Source organism: Alosa sapidissima, chromosome 15 (assembly GCF_018492685.1).
Source record: "Alosa sapidissima isolate fAloSap1 chromosome 15, fAloSap1.pri, whole genome shotgun sequence".
NCBI lineage: Eukaryota > Metazoa > Chordata > Actinopteri > Clupeiformes > Clupeidae > Alosa > Alosa sapidissima.
In genome coordinates this window covers 29,060,678-29,080,106 of record NC_055971.1, presented here as the reverse complement: position 1 = coordinate 29,080,106, position 19,429 = coordinate 29,060,678, and the positions used below count along the sequence as shown (strand labels likewise).

The 19,429-nt window shown below is 45.7% G+C and overlaps 1 protein-coding gene across 6 annotated transcripts in view; it reads left to right on the top strand.

Moving 5' to 3' along the window:
- The window catches only part of atm (ATM serine/threonine kinase), a 55,584-nt gene that overhangs the window by 6,684 nt on the left and 29,471 nt on the right, over positions 1-19,429 (top strand). For 5 of the 6 annotated variants that reach the window (XM_042063350.1, XM_042063351.1, XM_042063353.1 and 2 more), the window contains exons 12-29: positions 165-266; positions 913-1,150; positions 1,717-1,848; positions 2,323-2,448; positions 2,590-2,682; positions 3,192-3,381; positions 4,969-5,162; positions 8,059-8,141; positions 11,688-11,852; positions 13,139-13,214; positions 14,453-14,583; positions 15,328-15,445; positions 15,920-16,090; positions 16,743-16,918; positions 17,294-17,537; positions 17,857-17,975; positions 18,657-18,783; positions 19,291-19,429. The exon at positions 19,291-19,429 is cut by the window's right edge. In XM_042063350.1, coding sequence (XP_041919284.1) covers positions 165-266; positions 913-1,150; positions 1,717-1,848; positions 2,323-2,448; positions 2,590-2,682; positions 3,192-3,381; positions 4,969-5,162; positions 8,059-8,141; positions 11,688-11,852; positions 13,139-13,214; positions 14,453-14,583; positions 15,328-15,445; positions 15,920-16,090; positions 16,743-16,918; positions 17,294-17,537; positions 17,857-17,975; positions 18,657-18,783; positions 19,291-19,429 — 2,624 coding nt within the window. Of the gene's footprint in view, positions 1-164; positions 267-912; positions 1,151-1,716; positions 1,849-2,322; positions 2,449-2,589; positions 2,683-3,191; positions 3,382-4,968; positions 5,163-8,058; positions 8,142-11,687; positions 11,853-13,138; positions 13,215-14,452; positions 14,584-15,327; positions 15,446-15,919; positions 16,152-16,742; positions 16,919-17,293; positions 17,538-17,856; positions 17,976-18,656; positions 18,784-19,290 lie in introns of those variants that run through there. The other variant, XM_042063354.1, reaches the window with a different exon arrangement.

Genomic DNA, 19,429 nt, shown 5'->3' with positions numbered 1-19,429 from the left:
CTGTCACTCTTTTACACAAACTTCTTGTTAAGTTCAACCCTTTTATTTTGTTTATATATATATATAAAAAAGAAGAAAAAAGTCATCCCTTTATTTACTGTTAACTATGAGCAAATTATTTTGAAATACCTTTTTTCCATAAAACCTTTATTCCGATCTCTCAGGGACTTCCCAAGATACCTCATTCCCAGGATTCTCGTGTCCCTGACTCTTAAAGACAGCCGAGCTGGAATGGCGTTCCTCATGGGAACCCTCACACCAGAGAGGTAGGGATGCTGACATCTCATCACTTTACCTTTAGAGACCGCTGATAGGAGCGCTTTAACTCACCACTCAACTACTAGGGGGCAGCCGTGGCCTACTGGTTCGGGCTTCGGGGCTTCGGCCTTGTAACCGAAGGGTTGCCGGTTCGATCCCTGACCAGTAGGAAAAATGTGGGCGGGGGAAGTGGTTGAGCACTGCTCTCCCATGGCCACATCCACGGCTGAAGTGCCCTTGAGCAAGGCACCTAACCCCTCACTGCTCCCCGAGCGCCGCTGTTGTAGCAGGCAGCTCACTGCGCCGGGATTAGTGTGTGCTTCACCTCACTGTGTGTTCACTGTGTGCTGAGTGTGTTTCACTAATTCACAGATTGGGATAAATGCAGAGAACAAATTTCCCTCACGGGATCAAAAGAGTATATATACTTATACTATACTTATAGTTACTTAGTCATAGGTTTGTTTCTTAAATATGATCTTGTGTTTATTTTGGTACTTGTAATCTGCTGTTCTGTTTCTGAAAGCTTAAAACATACAATTATAATTGTACAGTTTTATTCCAACTAAATTAAAGCAGTTTACACTATCTTCATCTATTATCACTTTTTTATGTATTATTTGGTCATCAATCCTCACCTACTCCGAATATCAGCTTTGCTCCCCAAGACCAGAGGACCTCAGCAGACGTCCGACCTGCCCTGTCTGAGATCGAGGGCCTCTACCTGCAGTTCTCCTTCGATGATGCCCCCCCGTGTGCGCCCCATGGGGTGGACGCCGGTGGAGTGGCCCCTAAAGACCCCCAGCTCACCCTGGTGCCAGAGCTCAGGACCAGGCTGGAGCAGAGCCTGCTGTCTGTGGCTGACCACCTCCTCAACTGCTACTCTCCAGAGGTCAGTGGGGTTAGTGAGGCGCGTGGGACGGAGGTGGTGGGAGGAATTAAGATATGTTACATACAGCATATAGATATGGACACTCCAATATGCTGCAATGTAATTCTAAGTAGAGTATGTTGTCATAAATTGGCATTTGTTGCCACAAATGCTGCTCCCCTAAGGTGAACACGGTGAGCGGGAGTGGGAGAGAGGTGGTGGGAGTCATGGTTGTTCAGTACTGTTATGATATGTGTGGGAGTCATGGTTGTTCAGTACTGTTATGATATGTGTGGGACAATGTTATTCTGTGTCTGTTTTGCGGCATAGCAGCTGTTAAGATATGTAAGAAACAATATATTGACATTGACACTGCAATATTTTAGTGCATTGCAGTACATTGACCTTTGACATTTGACTTTTTGTCAGTAATGTACCCAGAGCTTTATTTGCTTTATTTTATTTTTGCTTTGCTAATCCCCCCTCCCACGATAAGCCATTGTTGCCAGGTAGCTCTATGGTGTGAGTGGCCTGCGGGTTCCTGTTCCGTCTGTGTTCTCCCGTCATGACTGACTTGTGTTCTGCAGAGCCAGGCCACGGCCCCGGAGAGCCGTCTGCGTTGTGCGTGCCTGCTGGTGGGGGTTCTGGGGGGGTACGTGAGCACGGGACTCCTCTCCGAGGCGGACCTCAGCCGATCGCCACTCTTCCACAAAGCCAAGGTAAAGAACGCCTGTTTGGAACGGGGGCCAAACATAGTGCACAGGAAGAGCTCAAAGTGTAGTGCACAATAAAGAGCTCATCAGAACCAGGAACCATTCAGGAAGAACTGACGGTATGTAGAATGGTGATTTGGGCTTCAGTAGATGCCAGATTTAATGTGTTAAGTCAAGGTAAAGAGCCCCAATACTTAACTGCTGTAATTCAGGAAGAACACAAAGCATTGTATAAGAGATGGATCACTCGCTTTTTTAATTGATGAGTGATTTCAAGAACTGCCTTCGTTTATGTGCTTTGCTGTCCTTTAAGGATGGGCTTGTGCTGGTTGTAGTGTGCTTTTTTTAGTGTGATTTATAATGCCCTATTTGATGAACAAAATATTGTCAATATCAGACAAACGTTTTTTTTTTTTTTTGTAGGTTACCGAGATTGGTCTGGTATTTGATCTAGTTTGCGTTTGTTTTTCTGTTTGGCAGTCTCTGGCTGAAGAGTTCAGTGAGTATGTGTGCACAGCTAAGAGTCGGCTGGCCGACGAGTCCGTGCTGTCCACCATCAGGGTCGTCATGACGATGTGCTCTCAGAGTGTCAGCTGTGTGGACAAGGTAGGAGGGACCAGAGGTCTTCAAAGACCTCAAAATTGGATCGGTTTGCAGATCTGTGTACAGATAGGTGTTTCACCATCATTTCCAAAAGCATAAATATTTATGTATTTCCCCTTTGTTTCCTCTCTAATTTCTGTTTAGACGGACAAAGTGTCCACAATTTCCCGTGATATATTCCTGAAGATTTTTCCTGCACGATTGCTGACTGAACTGACAGACATATGCAAGATCCTGGTGAGTCACTGTAGATTTGTGGATGGCTCATGAAACTCATGGACATGTGCAGCCACTAGCTGACCATAGGAATAAGAAACCCTGACTGGAAACACAGGGAAATTAGCATTTCATCTTCTAATGCGCATAAATATTCGATATGCTAGAGGGGAGGTTGATAAACTCTCGATGCGCATATGGTATAATGCGATTAAAGTTGATAGAAACAGTTTATTCATATATGTGCATGTGTTGCATTTCCACCTATGTGTTTTCGTTGCCCATACGATTTGAGCCCACAGTGGATCACAACTTTTCCGTTGAGTTGGAGAATTTCCATTAAATCTGCAACATAGTGGATGGGAATGCTCTCGGATGTGCGTTTTCTTTATCAGAATTTTCATGCCTGCGCATAGAATATGTGAGTGAGCTGAAACCCAGCTACTGCTGAGCATCGTCCACCCAAATGAAGGTGTCCCTGGGCATCTGCCCCTCAGGTGACTGACTCATTTATAATGATGTGTCCTCAGCTGACCTCTGGGAAGAGGGACAGCCTGTCAGTGGAGGACGCGCTGATGGACGATGACTGGGAGGTGAGCCGGACGCAGGTGGAGCTGCAGGACGACATCGATCTGTTTGACGACGGAGACGCGCCTCAGACCAGTGCCAACGGAGCCGCACATGCCAAAGGAGACGGCACGGAGATGCCACACAGCCAGGGTAACCAGACCAGACCGCGCCATTCTAACCAGGCCAGACCGCGCCATTCTAACCAGGCCAGACCGCGCCATTCTAACCAGGCCAGACCATTCTAACCAGACCAGACCATTCTAACCAGACCGCGCCATTCTAACCAGGCCAGACCGCGCCATTCTAACCAGGCCAGACCATTCTAACCAGACCAGACCATTCTAACCAGACCGCGCCATTCTAACCAGGCCAGACCGCGCCATTCTAACCAGGCCAGACCGCGCCATTCTAACCAGGCCAGACCGCGCCATTCTAACCAGACCAGACCATTCTAACCAGACCACACCATTCTAACCAGACCATACCATTCTAACCAGACCAGACCATTCTAACCAGACCAGACCATTCTAACCAGACCAGACCGCGCCATTCTAACCAGGCCAGACCATTCTAACCAGACCATACCATTCTAACCAGACCAGACCGCGCCATTCTAACAGACCAGACCATTCTAACCAGACCAGACATTTCTAACCAGACCAGACCGCGCCATTCTAACAGACCAGACCATTCTAACCAGACTAGACATTTCTAACCAGACCAGACCGCGCCATTCTAACAGACCACACCATTCTAACCAGACCATACCATTCTAACCAGACCATACCATTCTAACCAGACCAGACCATTCTAACCAGACCAGACCGCACCATTCTAACCAGACCACACCATCCTAACCAGACCATACCATTCTAACCAGACCAGACCGCACCATTCTAACAGACCACACCATTCTAACCAGACCATATTATTCTAACCAGACCATATTATTCTAACCAGACCAGACCGCACCATTCTAACCAGACCGCACCATTCTAACCAGACCATATTATTCTAACCAGACCACACCATTCTAACCAGACCACACCATTCTAACCAGACCATATTATTCTAACCAGACCATACTGTATCATTCTAACTAGACCACATCATTCTAATCAGACCATATAATTCTAACTAGACCACATCATTCTAGCTAGACCATATCATTCTAGCTAGACCACATCATTCTAATCAGATCATATAATTCTAACTAGACCACATCATTCTAGCTAGACCACATCATTCTAACTAGACCACATCATTCTAATCAGACCATATAATTCAAACTAGACCACATCATTCTAGCTAGACCACATCATTCTAACCAGATCATATACTAACTAGACCACATCATTCTAACCAGACAACACCATTCTAACAAGACCACATCATTCTAACTAGACCACATCATTCTAGCTAGACCACATCATTCTAGCTAGACCACACCATTCTAACTAAACCACATCATTCTAATAAGACTTAGACTCTAATTGGACTACAGCATGCATATATGTGTGTGTGTGTGTAGGGGCTAAGAGTGTGCTGTGTGAGGACTACACCATGCATATGTGTGTGTGTGTGTGTGTGTGTGTGTGTGTGTGTGTGTAGGGGCTAAGAGTGTGCTGTGTGAGGACTACACCATGCATATGTGTGTGTGTGTGTGTGTGTGTGTAGGGGCTAAGAGTGTTCTGTGTGAGGACTACACCATGCATATGTGTGTGTGTGTGTGTGTAGGGGCTAAGAGTGTGCTATGTGAGGACCAGCTGCTGAAACAGGACCATGCTCTGCTGGCGGCGCTGGCCTTTCTGTCCCTGTGCTCGTCGTCGGAGCGCGCCCCTGGTTTGGCCTTCAAACCGTCCGAGGTCCGCCGTCGCCTTTTCAAACTGCTGGACAACCTGGAGTTCAGCCGGGTGCTGCACCTCCACCTGGTGAGACGGAGCCCAGAATATATTATATCAAGTTTTAAAATAATGAAGAAAAAAAAATGCCTACCATATTTTCCGGACTATAAGTCGCATCAGTCAAAAAATGCGTCATGAACAGGAAAAAAACATATATAAGTCGCACTGGGCTATAAGTCGCATTTAGAAATGTATTTAACAAAATCCAAAACCAAAACCAGAGACTATGTAACTGGATTATTGAGGCCAAAAACATTAATGTTAATGAAGACTAAGGAGTGAAGGCAGCCAAGAGGAGGGCAGGAAGGTAATTGCAAAAGATTCACTGAAAGAAAATGCCATGTGGTACACCAAAATGTATCTAAAATGTGGAGAATACAATGCAATCAAGGATTTTGGGCGATGTAGAGTCACAAGCTGGCAACAGATTAAATGCTCACGAGAGAAAAAGACGGTTTTAAAAGGACGTGACCGAAGCTGAGGCAAGCCAGGCGATAGGCCTATACAGCGGAGAAAATAAGTATTGAACACGTCAACATTTTTTTCAGTAAGTATACTTCCAGAGAGGCTATTCGCATAAAATTTTCTACAGACATTAGTATTAACTTAGGTAGTCCACACATATTAAAAAATCCAATCATTAATGTCCCTAAGTAGAGTTATGAGTAAAAAAGTGGAATGGCACAGGGAAAAAGTATTTAACACACTAAGAAAAAACAGTACACAATGGTTAGAGAGTAATTATCCCTCCTATCTGTGCAAATTAATGTAAGCTGGGTTAGTACATATTGATGAGCTATAAAAAGGTTTTTCGTTACCAAGTTGTCACACAACAAACATGTCATGATGGGTAAAAGCAAAGAGCTCTTCCAAGACCTTTGCAACATTATTGTTGCAAAACATATCAATGGAACTGGTTACAGATGCATTTCAAAACTTCAGAATTATCCAGTAAGCGGTATTAGAGCCATTATCTGCAAGTGAAAGGAACATCACTGCATCATCAATCGGCCATGCACAGGATATCCTCACAAGATTTCTCACCAGGAAGTCAGAAGGATAGTCAGAAGTGTAGCCTAAGAGCCAAGGACCTGTTGGAAAGCAATTGTAAAGCAATTTACAAAAGATTGCCTGAACAAAAATGCTGATGTGATACATGAAAATGTAGCTAAAAATGTGGAGAATGCAATGCAATCAAGCATTTTGGACGATGTGGAGAGACAAGCCGGCAGCAGATGAAATGCTCGAGAGAGAAAAAGATGCGGTTTTAAAAGGACGTGCAGACCGAAGCTGCAGCAAGGAGGTGATATTTAGAAATTTATTTCACAAAATCCAAGACCAAGAACAGACAGACTGTAACTGGACACATTAAGGCCAAAAATATTGAGAATTCTACAGGGAATGTTAATGAAGACGAAGGAGTGAATAGTGGCAAGCATAGGCGCCGATTTATGTTTCCGTCGGTGGGTGCTCAAACAATTAAATGCCTGATACCAACGCCCATGTGTATTGTTGCCATATACGATTTTTGAGGAGTAATGTATGCACTTCAACACTTTAGGAAATCAACAGCGGCCGACACACAAAACGCCTATACAGTTTGCGGGAGTCCATGGGCGTCACCCCCGAGGACATTTCTTAAATGCTGTTAAGCAAAGGCACAATTTTTGTGCACTTTCAGTCACCTACACTACGCCTAAATCACGCATGATCCATCGTTTGACTCCTGAACAGTTTACGTAACTCAGAAGGTTCATTGCGTTAACCCAAACTAAAAGGAAAAACACTTTGCTTTGTTTTTATGAACAGAAATTATATTTCATGTTGACATCACGCCGTTAAAAAAACGAGATATAGCCTATCCATCCAGAAGCGCGCATTAGCCGACAGTAAGTGGAGGCAGTGGTTCTCAAACTTTGCCATATCCTACACTGGTGTAAAAGGCGTGTATGGTATCATATTTTTTGTAAAGGTCTGCCAGGGATATTCTTAGGCCTATGAATGGTGTGCCTTCTCACAAAAGCATAGTCACTGGGCTCAGCTAGATGTAGCTTTCTCCTTCACCAACCTGTGAGCCTATGAGGCAGTCACGTCGTCAGTGGCACTCTCAGGTCCTTCTCCTTCTATCTGCTGATACAGCAACATGAGTATTCCACTATAGCACTGCTCCTCATTGCCTTACTCCTTTCCTTTTCAGAATGTTCTTTCTATCCATAATCATAAGTCTTTCTTCAGTGAATTAGCAAGATACCATCAGAAGCCAACAATCATAAAACACCTGTGCGCGCGCTCTCTCTCCCCTGCGCATGAAGCTGTCTGCGTGTTGTAGGCTAGATTTGCGTGAGTTCTTTCTATCTGCTTTACTTTTGTGAGTTGCGACCACCTAGGCTATGTTATAGACGTTCTATGAGGTACCAGTGTTTAGCTGTGTCCGAATCTGAGGCCCGGCTATAAATAGAATCCCGGCCATAATTTGAGGATTTAGGTATGTACGTGTGTTTCAGGCATAGCACAAGCATTAATCTCTGGCTGAAAGTGTAGGGTTCATGTCAGTTAATATAAATTAACATTTATAAACATGTTCAATTATATATTTTTTTTCATATATAAGTTGCACCTTACTATAAGTCGCAGGACCAGCCAAACTATGAAAAAAAGTGTGACTTATAGTCCGGAAAATACAGTAGTTTTCTCTGGTTTTAAAATACTGTCGATAGGTCCGCTGACTGTGCTGAAGCCATGCCCCCCAAAAAGTGTGTTAAAATCACACTTCATACAGATGCAGAATCATTCAAATTGAAAGTGAAATCTACCCACAGAAATTTAATTTAAAAATGTTTTTTTTTTTTCAATCAATTCTTTCTATGATGCATGTTTTCTTTTTATCCACCCATTCATTAATCAGTGCTCTTTCTGTTGTCAGTATCTGGTCCTACTGAAGACTCTACCAGCAGAGGGCGCTGTGCTGCCAGCAGAGGACTTCGATGCTCTGCTCAGGCCCCTGGCGTAAGTCCGTTATGGACCACTACAGGACAGACATCTATCTGCAGAATCTTGATATCCCTTTATGCAGTCACTGCGGAGACTGTTATACAGCAATGCCATATCTCATACACACATACACATGCAAATATATTCTTCAAAATATGTCTTCAAATTACATTTTCAGCATAAGGAAGGAATTTAATTGTTTCCAGAGGGGATGTTATTTTGTTGATAGTCTTACAGACACATGCACAAATACACATGCAAACGCACACCAAAGCTAGTGAGCGGAGCTGAGCGGTGCGAATATCCCGCTCCTCGCTCAGGTGGCTGTTTACTCGGCCGCTCCTCCGCTCAAATTTGCGTAAGGTCGCTCCACTAAATTTCGCTCCCCGCTCTACTTAACAATCCTCCTACTCCAGTGAAATCGCTCCACGGTCGCCCCAATGAAATCGCTCCACGCTCGCTACAATGAAATCGCTCCGCGCTCGCCCCAATGAAATCGCTCCACACTCGCTCCAATGTAAAAGAGGGAGAAATAATCTACAAGAAACAGAAAACAGAAAACTTAAATCCCAAAGAACTAAGAGCAATGACAATATACTTCACTCATAGAACATTTATTTTAAAAGAACAAGCTTGGCAACGTCAATACATATAAGCCTAAAAATAAAGGGATCAGTGGGATTAATTGCCTAAAGAATACAGAACAGGATACAAGTGTCTGCTAGAAACCATAACTATGCACCCACAATTAGCCGATCAGAAATGTAGCCTATTGAACTGCCTTCGTGTAGCCTATTTCAAAAATTAAAAAAAGGAAAATTCGGTCATCCTATTAAATAAAAATAAGAATTAGGCCATAAAATAAAGGAATTAGGTAGGCCAAGCATCAAAGAGTGCAATTTAAAAATGAAGTGCGTCTGTAGGCTATAGGCTAGGCCTAACAATTGCCATCCTATAGCCTAACTATTAATAGGCTAAATAAAAAACGAATTAGACAGACAGGCCTACATTAGTTCTTTTGCATTCACTTTCAAAAAAACAAGTCTGGCCAAGGTTTCAGGCTTCAGACTAGTCCGGTGACTTCTGGACAGCAGGTCAGCAGCGGAGAACACCCTCTCGGCATTTGCAGAGCCACTTGGGATGCTAAACACTCTGCGAGCTACTTTGGCCAGGCGGGGGAAAAACATGGCATTGTCTTTCCAAAACGAGATTACCTCTGCGTCCGGGTTCTGCCTCGGGGATGAAAGATATTTCTCAACCTCACCCTTGGCGTCAGTAGGCATGTGCAGCTGCTCGCTGTAATATGAGCCAAACAGTTGAGATTTGGGTTCAGAATCGGTGTTGGATGGGCCCGGGTTGTCGGTGTTGGATGGGCCCACGCTGTTGGTGTCGGGTATCCCGCTGGAAGCATTAATTCCCATGGTTTCCTCAATGAGGAGGTCCCGGATCTCCCCGACCTTGTTGCACACAGACTCATCTCGGATTATCCATTCAGTCTTGAATCTGGGGTCTAATATTGATGCTAAAACGAGATGCTTATCTGTGTAATATCTCTCATACCGAGTTGACATGTTGTTTGCCAATGTTTCCGCAAAGGCTGCGATTGTCTTGGGCAGACCAGCATTATTAGAGAGCAGGGATTTTATTTCGGTGACGGCAGGGAGAATCATTCCCAGGTTCCCTAACTCCTTCTGTAATTTTTCAGTTAGGTCTGCTAGGGGGTTAAGCACTCGGACAAGGTGCGTCAGCTGCCTTACTTCATTAAGAGTGAGAGGAGAAGCATTAGTTTTGAGTTTGTTTTGCCACAATGGGTTTTTCTGAATCAGTCGGAGGACTGAATCAATCATGTGTAACTGGCTTGTCCATCTAGTGATGCAGGGAGTTGTGGGCCGGACACCTAATCGGTCTGTTACCTCAGCGTTCAATGTGCTCTTGTGCACACTTCTCACCAGCTGACTGACTTTCAGGAGCAGCCTAGTAATGCTGCTGTGCTCGTTAACGGCATCTTTGATTGCCAGCTGGAGCATGTGAATCGGACACCTCAGATGTATGTTGGACTCGGTGAAGTACTGGTTGATCATTGTCTCAACGTTGGCCGTTACCTCTTCCACCTCGATCTGCGAGAGCGCAGGTGGTCGATCCTCCTCCTGGTCTTGGTCAGCGCTGCTGCTGCTGGCCCCTGCGGCCTTCATCTCGCTCTCAGCCTCCTCTTGAGTGACAGGGATGAGGTTAAATGCCTTCACCATGTTACTGGCACTGTCGGTGACGACCCTTATCACCCGCCGCTCCACATTCCAATATTGCAGGACTCTTTCGTACTTTTGGTAAATGCGATCAGCGGTGTGGTTCCCCTGTATGTGGTCACAGCCCAATAAAACCGTGTGTCCCCGGAACGTCCCATCAATAAAACTGGCCACGATGCCGAAGAAGCTGTGCCCTCTTCTATTGGTCCAAATGTCCGCTGACAGAACAAACCATTCACCATGTTGCAGTAGTTCTCGCAGCTTTGCTTCCATCGTCCCAAGAGCATGCGGTAGGAGGGTGTCCCGCACGGTGTTGTAGCAGGGGGGTGTGTAGCCTGGCTGGGCCACGCTGGCGAAGAGTCGCATCCCTTCTCGTTCTCCTTTGCTTAGCGGTTCATAGTCCATGTAGATCATTTTAAAAAAGGCTGTGTCTAGTTCCTTCTTTCTCGTCCTAGATATGGTTGGGGCTCTGGCTGCAGTGATGATACTTTTCAATGCCTCACTTTTTTGCTGTTGCTGCTGCTGCTGCTGCACTTCTTTCTCTATGAAATACAATTTCATGAACAGTGATAAGTACTGTACATTACAAAAATCATATTAGGCCTACTTTGAATGGCAAAACGAATTTATTTTATTTGTATTTTTAGCCTTGTTTTACTTACCTTCTACTTGATATGAAGCATATTCAAATTGCTCATGTTTTTCTTTGTTCTGCGTTTGTTCCCGTAGCACACTCTCATGTTTTCTTGAAATGTGTCTTCTTAGATTCCAATATGAATTTTTACTGACTGAAACTGTGTCACCACATGGTTGCTCTTGCTCTACGTTGTTCGTGTCTATTTTTCTTGTAGGAATAGTACATTTGTATGCCTTATCAGTTTCCTTTCTAAAATATTTGACAAACTCCATCCTCATCAACGAGCTTACAATGGCCTAAATTTAACGGTCTTGGTTTTATTAGGAAGAAATGACTTGGGTGGATTTGGGCCTCAGACTGGTGGTGTGAGCGAAATTGGAGCGTTAACAAAGCGGCTGCTCTGCGCTGCAACAAAATTCCATCCGCTCCGCTCCTTGCTAGCTCGTGCTCAGCTCCTCGCTCGCTCTGCTCGCGCTCTCCTCAACGCTCGCACTGCGCTCCTCACTTGCGCTGCGCTCCTCACTCCCTCGCGTTCCGCTCACGCTCCACTCACGCTCCGCTTGCGCTCTCCTCCTCGCTCGCGCTCCCCTCCGCTCACTAGCTCTGACGCACACACACACACGCACAAACCCCTCACCCTCTCTCTGTGAGCTTATCCTCTCTGTCTCTCTCTCCACACAGGGACATGTGTTCACTGTACCGCCAAGACCAGGAAGTCTGCGCTGCGATCCTATTGGCCCTGCTTCCCGCCATTCACAGCCTGGGCTCGCCCTGTTGCCTCGGTGATGAGGAGGAGGACATGACGCACGTGCAGGGGGCATTGCTCCAGGTCATCTCTGGCTTCTGGTGAGTGTGTGTGAGAGAGTGTGTGTGTGTGTGTGTGTGTGTGTGTGTGTGTGTGTGTGAGTGTGTGAGTGTGTGTGTGTGTGTGAGTGTGTGTGAGTGTGTGTGAGTGTGTGTGTGTGTGTGTGTGTGTGTGTGTGTGTGTGTGTGTGTGAGAGTGTGTGTGTGTGTGTGTGTGTGTGTGAGAGTGTGTGTGTAAGTGTGAGTGTGTGTGTGTGTGTGTGTCTCTCTCTCTTTTCTTCCTCTCTCCTCCTTGTCTATTTGAACTTAGCAAGATCTGTACTCTGGGAACAGTGTTTTATCAACATTAAAAGTATAGATGCATTTTCGGTAACACTTTATAACAACTACAAACAATTCATCAAATATTAAGCCTTTGTTACTTATTAGTTAATGGTTTGTTCATCATTAGTAATTTCTAGTAGTAGTAGTTTGCAACTGGTTTATAATGGGAAAATGATTTCATTTATAAGTGGTTGTTTCATTATTCATTAAGTATAAATCATGTACTCACAAGCATATTTTTTGGATAGGCTTATTTACTATGAACAAACCATTTATAACTGTGTGAACAAATGCTTTTCTGATGATAAATTATGTATGAACAATAAATTACTATTGATGATACCAGACAGAATTGTTGATTATAGTTTTACTAGGTGTGATGTAGGGCTGTCACTTTTGTGAAAAAATCCTGTTCGATTTTTGAGACAAGTTTTCATTGAATCGATTGTAAAATCGATTTTTCATGTCTAAAGACGTTTCCATTTTCAACGCCAAATATAGGCCAATCCACAAACAACTAACATGCATTAGGACGAACGTAAAGAGGGTGCTTGTAGGCGCAAGCCAGATTGCACAGTTTGCATAGCCTACCGCTTTGTTCTTCTCCATAGTTTGATATAACAAAAATCCGAAGTACTTCCACATCGAACTCCTAAGTTATTAGGGCCTATCACTCGTCTCTCATGTCGCACAGGTTGATCGCGTTGTCCTTAATTTTTTGGAAAAACAGGAGCAGCACAGCAGCTGATTAAAACAGCTATTTCCGGTGCATAAAATTGGTGGGAATTTTCTTTTTAGCTTACTGCACTTCGGAATTCGTTTATATTCTTATATTCTTGTTTGTGCGTAAACAAGCGAACGTAAAGTGACCGCCCTAGTGTGATGATGTGATGTGATGTGATGTTATGACACTGATGCACCGTTACTGATGTTGCTGTGTGTGTTTTTGTGTGTGTTTTTGTGTGTGTGTGTTGTGTTGTGTTGTGTTGTGTTGTGTTGTGTAGTATCCTGGGTCGGACGGGAAAGAGCACTGCCCCTGTGTGGGCCGCCTTGACCCAGTGTCTGGTGGCGCTGCTGGAGGTGGGAGGCCTTACTTGCTTAATTACCTACTTACTTACTTAACTTACTAACTTACTAACTTACTTACTTACTTACTTACTTACTAAACTTACTTAATTAATTACTTACTTACTTAACTTACTTATCTTACTTACTAACTTACTTACTTACTAACTTACTAACTTACTTACTTAATTAATTACTTACTTAACTTACTTACTTACTAACTTACTTACTTACTTAATTACTTACTTACTTACTTACTTAACTTACCTACTTACTTACTTACTAAACTTACTTAATTACTTACTTACTTTTTTTATCCAAAGCGTCATATATCAATTATTACAAGGAACAGTCTCCTCAGAGCAACAGTGCCTTGCCCAAGGGCACAACAGTGGCAACTGGGAATTAAACCCACAACTAGCCCAGCTCCTTAGCCGCTACGCTACCACAGCCCATTCACTAGCTACTGCATGCTAGCCCAGCTCCTTAGCCGCTACGCTACCACAGCCCATTCACTAGCTACTGCATGCTAGCCCAGCTCCTTAGCCGCTACGCTACCACCGCCCATTCACTAGCTACTGCATGCTAGCCCAGCTCCTTAGCCGCTACGCTACCACCGCCCCATTCACTAGTTACTGCATGCTAGCCCAGCTCCTTAGCCGCTACGCTACCACCGCCCATTCACTAGCTACTGCATGCTAGCCCAGCTCCTTAGCCGCTACGCTACCACAGCCCATTCACTAGCTACTGCATGCTAGCCCAGCTCCTTAGCCGCTACGCTACCACCGCCCATTCACTAGCTACTGCATGCTAGCCCAGCTCCTTAGCCGCTACGCTACCACCGCCCCATTCACTAGTTACTGCATGCTAGCCCAGCTCCTTAGCCACTACGCTACCACCGCCCCATTCACTGGCTACTGCATGCGAGCCCAGCTCCTTAGCTACTACACTACCACCGCCCCTACTGTTTGGCTGTGCTTTATATGAAATGTAGTTTTTATATTAATGTAGCCGTTATACAGTATTTGTGCTTTGTGGTAATATCCATGACAATGTTGCTGTAATAATAAAATGTCTATCAACATAGGCTTATACAATATTTTTTGTATATATTTCATTACATCTTTGCCTCTGAAATTCCTTCATGTCTTTATAGATTTCTGCATTGTTACTTGTTGTACAGGTCAGAGTGTGATTTGACACCGTACATGAAATAAATTAACTGGACTCTGGGGGTGCTACTGTGATTGTAGGTGGACCCCTGCTGTAAGTGGGCGGTGCTTACACTGAGGGAGGAGGAGCTAGCTGTGAGTGATGTGCTCCCAGCCAATCTGGCTGACCCTCATCATCACGTGCGCATGCTGGCTGCCATGACGCTGGACAGGTAAGAATCCATGGAAATGAAGAGGGTCCTCTCTCTAGGTAGAAGAACAGATGAATGGAGGATTGGACGGATGGATGCATAGACAGATGGATGGGTGATTTGGTGGGTGGATGGATGGATGGATAGATAGATGCATAGATGGATGGATGGATAGAATGGATAATAGATGGATGGATGGATGAAAGGAACTACTCATTCACAAAACTGGAAGGACCACTGATTATGATTGGATGGATAGATGCAAAATGCAGGACGATCAGCTCTAGAGTAATCTGAGTACCCAGATCGCATCATGCTGAACGAACTTCTGGGCCAAAACCTTCACAACCGGAAAACAGCTACTTTCAGAGACACCCACTGATCTCTCTTCTGTTGTGTTCATGGGGTAAAGTTCCTACTGAAACCAGTGAAATGGCTGCCGATACAAACATAATTGAAGCATGTTTAGAGTTGATTTTTGAAGAATTTGAAGTTCGTAACAACATTTGCTTTGAAACCTCTGCAGAAGTTATGTCTTATTTGCCTAAGCAAAGGCTAGCCAGAGATGGCTACAAAGGCAAACTAATCGCCATCGTTTTGGTTGTTAGTCCGCTGTCGGCAGTATTTTCATGAAACACATGTGCATTGGCTACTGAAAAAAGCTTTGTTCGAAATCAGAGACATTCCCCCGCCCTATTTTACCCTGAATCCAAACTAGCTCTAGAGTGCTCTTCTGTCCCAACTGCCCTCTGCTGCCCTCTGCAGGTTGTTTGTGGTGAAGAAAGTAGCAGATGAGGAGAGTAGGAGGCTCTTACCGCTGAAGAAGCAACAGGCGGCCTTTGAGAACATCTACCTGAAAGCCCAGGAGGGCATGAAGATTGAGGTGAGACAAGTTCTTATGCCCCTGGCTGAGTCAGTAGATCTGCAGAACATTATGAATTGACAAGAGAATATTCCCAAAAGCAGTTTATATGGACGTTCTTTTACATCACTTCTCAGTTAAGATGTTCACTGCAACACTCAATGCATGTCCATTTGAAATGAAAGACTTTTTAAAACTAATCTATGCACTGAACAGGGATTCAAATTCTCAGACACTGTGCCTATTTCAGCGTTATATAACAATGCTGAAAGTTTCTGATAACTTCAGACAAATAAACTTTCCTTGCTTTAAGCCCTGACTGAAATCTGTCTAAAGATAGATATAAATACTAATCCACACTGCACTGTGATCATTTTGTCCAAAATACACCTGTGAATTATCTCACTTTTTTGAGCATATTTTCCAACACATGTCAGTATAATCTCTTTGTCTGTAACTGTGGAACTGCCCGCTGTCCGGTTCTGTCCCCTGTAGAAGTGCGTGGCGCCCGAGGACTTGCCTGATGAGACCTACAACCGGCGAGCCACCCTGCTGAAGAGCGTCGCCATGGTGATGTGCTGCAGCCCGGTGTGCGAGAAGCAGGCGCTGTTTGCACTGCTCCAGTCCTACAAGGAGAACAGCATCGAGGAGCGGCTCATCAAAAAGGTGTGTGTGTGTGTGTGTGTCCTACAAGGAGAACAGCATCGAGGAGCGGCTCATCAAAAAGGTGTGTGTGTGTGTGTATGTGTGTGTGTGTGTGTGTTCTACAAAGAGAACAACATTGAGGAGCGGCTCGGCTCATCAAAAAGGTGTGTGCGTGCGTGCGTGCGTGCGTGTGTGGAGCGGCTCATCAAAAAAGCAAGGCCACACACACTGCACGCTCGAGTCATGGGTCAGTGGGGCACGGGGTGATGCTATGGGTCATTTCTGTTTGGCTGTCTAAAGCCAAGAGTTGAACAATGTTAAAGACGTAGTTTTTTTGGAAGTGGAAATAACTGTTGATGGTAGCAGTAGGTCAGATGATCTGACCTTGTGATGTTGCAGCAGTCATTTGTCGGTACTGCTCAGATACATGTCTACAATAGGGACCTCAGCTCGAATATTAACCCACAGAGGAATGTGTGTGTGTGTGTGTGTGTGTGTGTGTGTGTGTGTGTGTGTGTGTGTGTGTGTGTGTGTGTGTTTGTCTGTGTGTGTTTGTCTGTGTCTGTGTGTGTGTGTGTGTGTGTGTGTGTCTGTGTCTGTGTCTGTCTGTCTGTCTGTCTGTCTCTGTTTGTGTGTGTGTGTGTGTGTGTGTGTGTGTGTGTGTGATTGGCAGGTGTTGAATAGTGTGTCACGTGCCCTGAGCTACCGGAGCTCGGAGGCGCTGGTGAGCTCTCACCTGTACTACCTGGTGTCGGAGTGGCTGTGTCAGAGAGAGACAGAGAGGACATACACACTGGAGGCCTTCCCCTACACACTCCTCAACCACAACACGCTGGAAGACTTCTATCGGTACCATGAAACACACACACACACACACCCCACATAATTCGGTACCATGAAACATTTACACATCTTTTACAAAACATGTCACAGAGTTTTGGTCATCTAACCCTAACTGTCCAAACCTCATATACACATACATTTAAACATATTACACTCTTACACACATGTACACACATGTTGAAATGCATACACACACGCACACACACACACACACACACATACACCCACACACACACATCGTATACTTTCAGGTTTCCATTTTACATTTTCCATTTTCATATTTTTCCATAATATTACCTTGACCACTGGTTGGTTCCAGCTGACCAATCTTGCTATGCGACCTTCATTTGATCTTAAAATCAAAATGTATTGTGGCTTCAGGAGCTCGTACCAGGTGTTAGTGCCTCACCTGGTGTTCCTGAACGACTTCGAGGCGGTGCGTTCCATCGGGACACGGCTGGGGCGGGAATGGAGGCTGCTGCTGGCCGATTGCTTCCCTCGGATCATGGTCAACATCCTGCCCTACTTCGCCCAGTCGGGCCAGGACCCGCGGGCCGCACAGCACCGCGAGAAGGCCCACCGCGTCTACGACCTCCTCAAGGACAACAAGTGCCTCGGCAAGCAGGTGAGACAGCATCAGTCCCATACCAAAAACCCCGACACCGATACCGGACCCAGCTATTTAAGTTAAAATCGCACTGACATCTGATATCAGAACCGGGTCGGAAAGTTTAATCTTTTCCGAAATGCTATGTGCACCACAACTCAAGAATGTGAATCTGAACGGAGCCCTTCTGTTTTAAACTGGCTACAATTTGTTCATATTTTGTTATTGCACAACTGTGCCTGAGATTCATTTAGTTTGACTTCACCAGTAGATATCAAATGGAGTGTTCAGAGCTGTTTGTGTGTGTGTGTGTGTGTGTGTGTGTGTGTGTGTATAGCAAATTGACAGCCTGATCTGCGGGAACCTGGCGGATATCGTGGTGGAGCTGCTCGGGACCCTTTATGAGGAGATGGGAGCCAAGAGGGAGGAGAGGGGAGATCTGCACAAGTTCACTGGGTAAGGAGGGGAGGAGAGGAGAGGAGGAGGGGGGAGAGAGGATGGGAGGAGAGGAGAGGAGACAAGAGGGGAGGAGGAGGAGGGGGGAGGAGGAGGGGGGAGAGGAGACAAGAGGGAGGAGAGGGGAGATCTGCACAAGTTCACTGGGTAAGGAGGGGAGGAGAGGAGAGGAGAGGAGGAGAGGGGAGGGGAGGAGGGGGGAGAGAGAGAGGAGAGGAGAGGAGAGGAGGAGGGGGGAGAGAGAGGAGAAGAGAGGACAGGGGAGATTTACACAAGTTTACTGCGTATGGAGATGAGAGAGGAGAGAGGAGACCTGCACAGCTTCACTAGGTATGGAGAGGAGAGAGGAGAGGAGTGAGGGGAGGAGAGGAGAGGAGAGGAGAGGAGTGAGGGAAGGAGAGGAGAGAGGGGAGGAGTGAGGGGAGGAGAGGAGAGAGGAGAGGAGAGAGGGGAGGAGAGGAGAGGAGAGGAGTGAGGGGAGGAGAGGAGAGAGGGGAGGACACAGGAGGTCTGCACTGGGTAGGGAGGGGAGTGGAGAAGAGGAGAGGAGAGCTTTATGTGCTAAATATCCAGAGCTTTATCTGAAATCTGTGTTCTGTTCAGTCAATGTGTGTGTGTCTGTGTATGTGTCTGTGTGTCTGTGTGTCTGTGTGTGTGTGTGTGTGTGTGTGTGTACCTCAGTGAGTTGGACCCAGCCCCCAACCCTCCGTACTTCAGCTCCTATGTGATCAAGGCCACGCTGGGCTACCTGAGCCAATGCCACAGCACTGCCAACAAGAGCCTGGTGGCCATCCTGTCCAAGACCCCGGTGAGAGAGGGGACCACACACACACACACACACGCACGCACACACACACATGCGCACACACACACAAACACGCACACACACACACACGCTCACACGCACACACACGCACACACACACTAGTGATGGGTAAACATTTTCAACATAAAAGTCCTTAAGTATTTTTGGTTACATATACTGGTTTGGCTAAGAACTTTTATGTTGAAAAATCTACATGTGGTGACCATATTGAATTAGTGTCGCTTCACACTGCTGTGGTTCATTGGTTCACCAGAGCTTCATTTGCCCATTACTAACACACACACACACACACACACACACACACACACACACACACACATGCATCCTGTCCAAGACCTTTGGTGAGAGAAGGACCACAAACACACAACCTGCTCATCCCTACAGACTCACACACACACATCCACATGCACGCGTGCTACACACACACACAAGTACAACATCCTTTCTGTATAAGTAATAACTGATAGTGTGTGTGCGCGTGTGTGTCAGGCGTCTATCCAGCGGATCCTGCTGGCACTGTGCCAGAGGGGCTCTGAGAGTGCGAGTGTGTACGAGCGGCACCGGGCGCTCATGATGTACCACCTGTTCGTCAGCCTGCTGCTGCAGGAGGTCAAGGACGGCCTGGGAG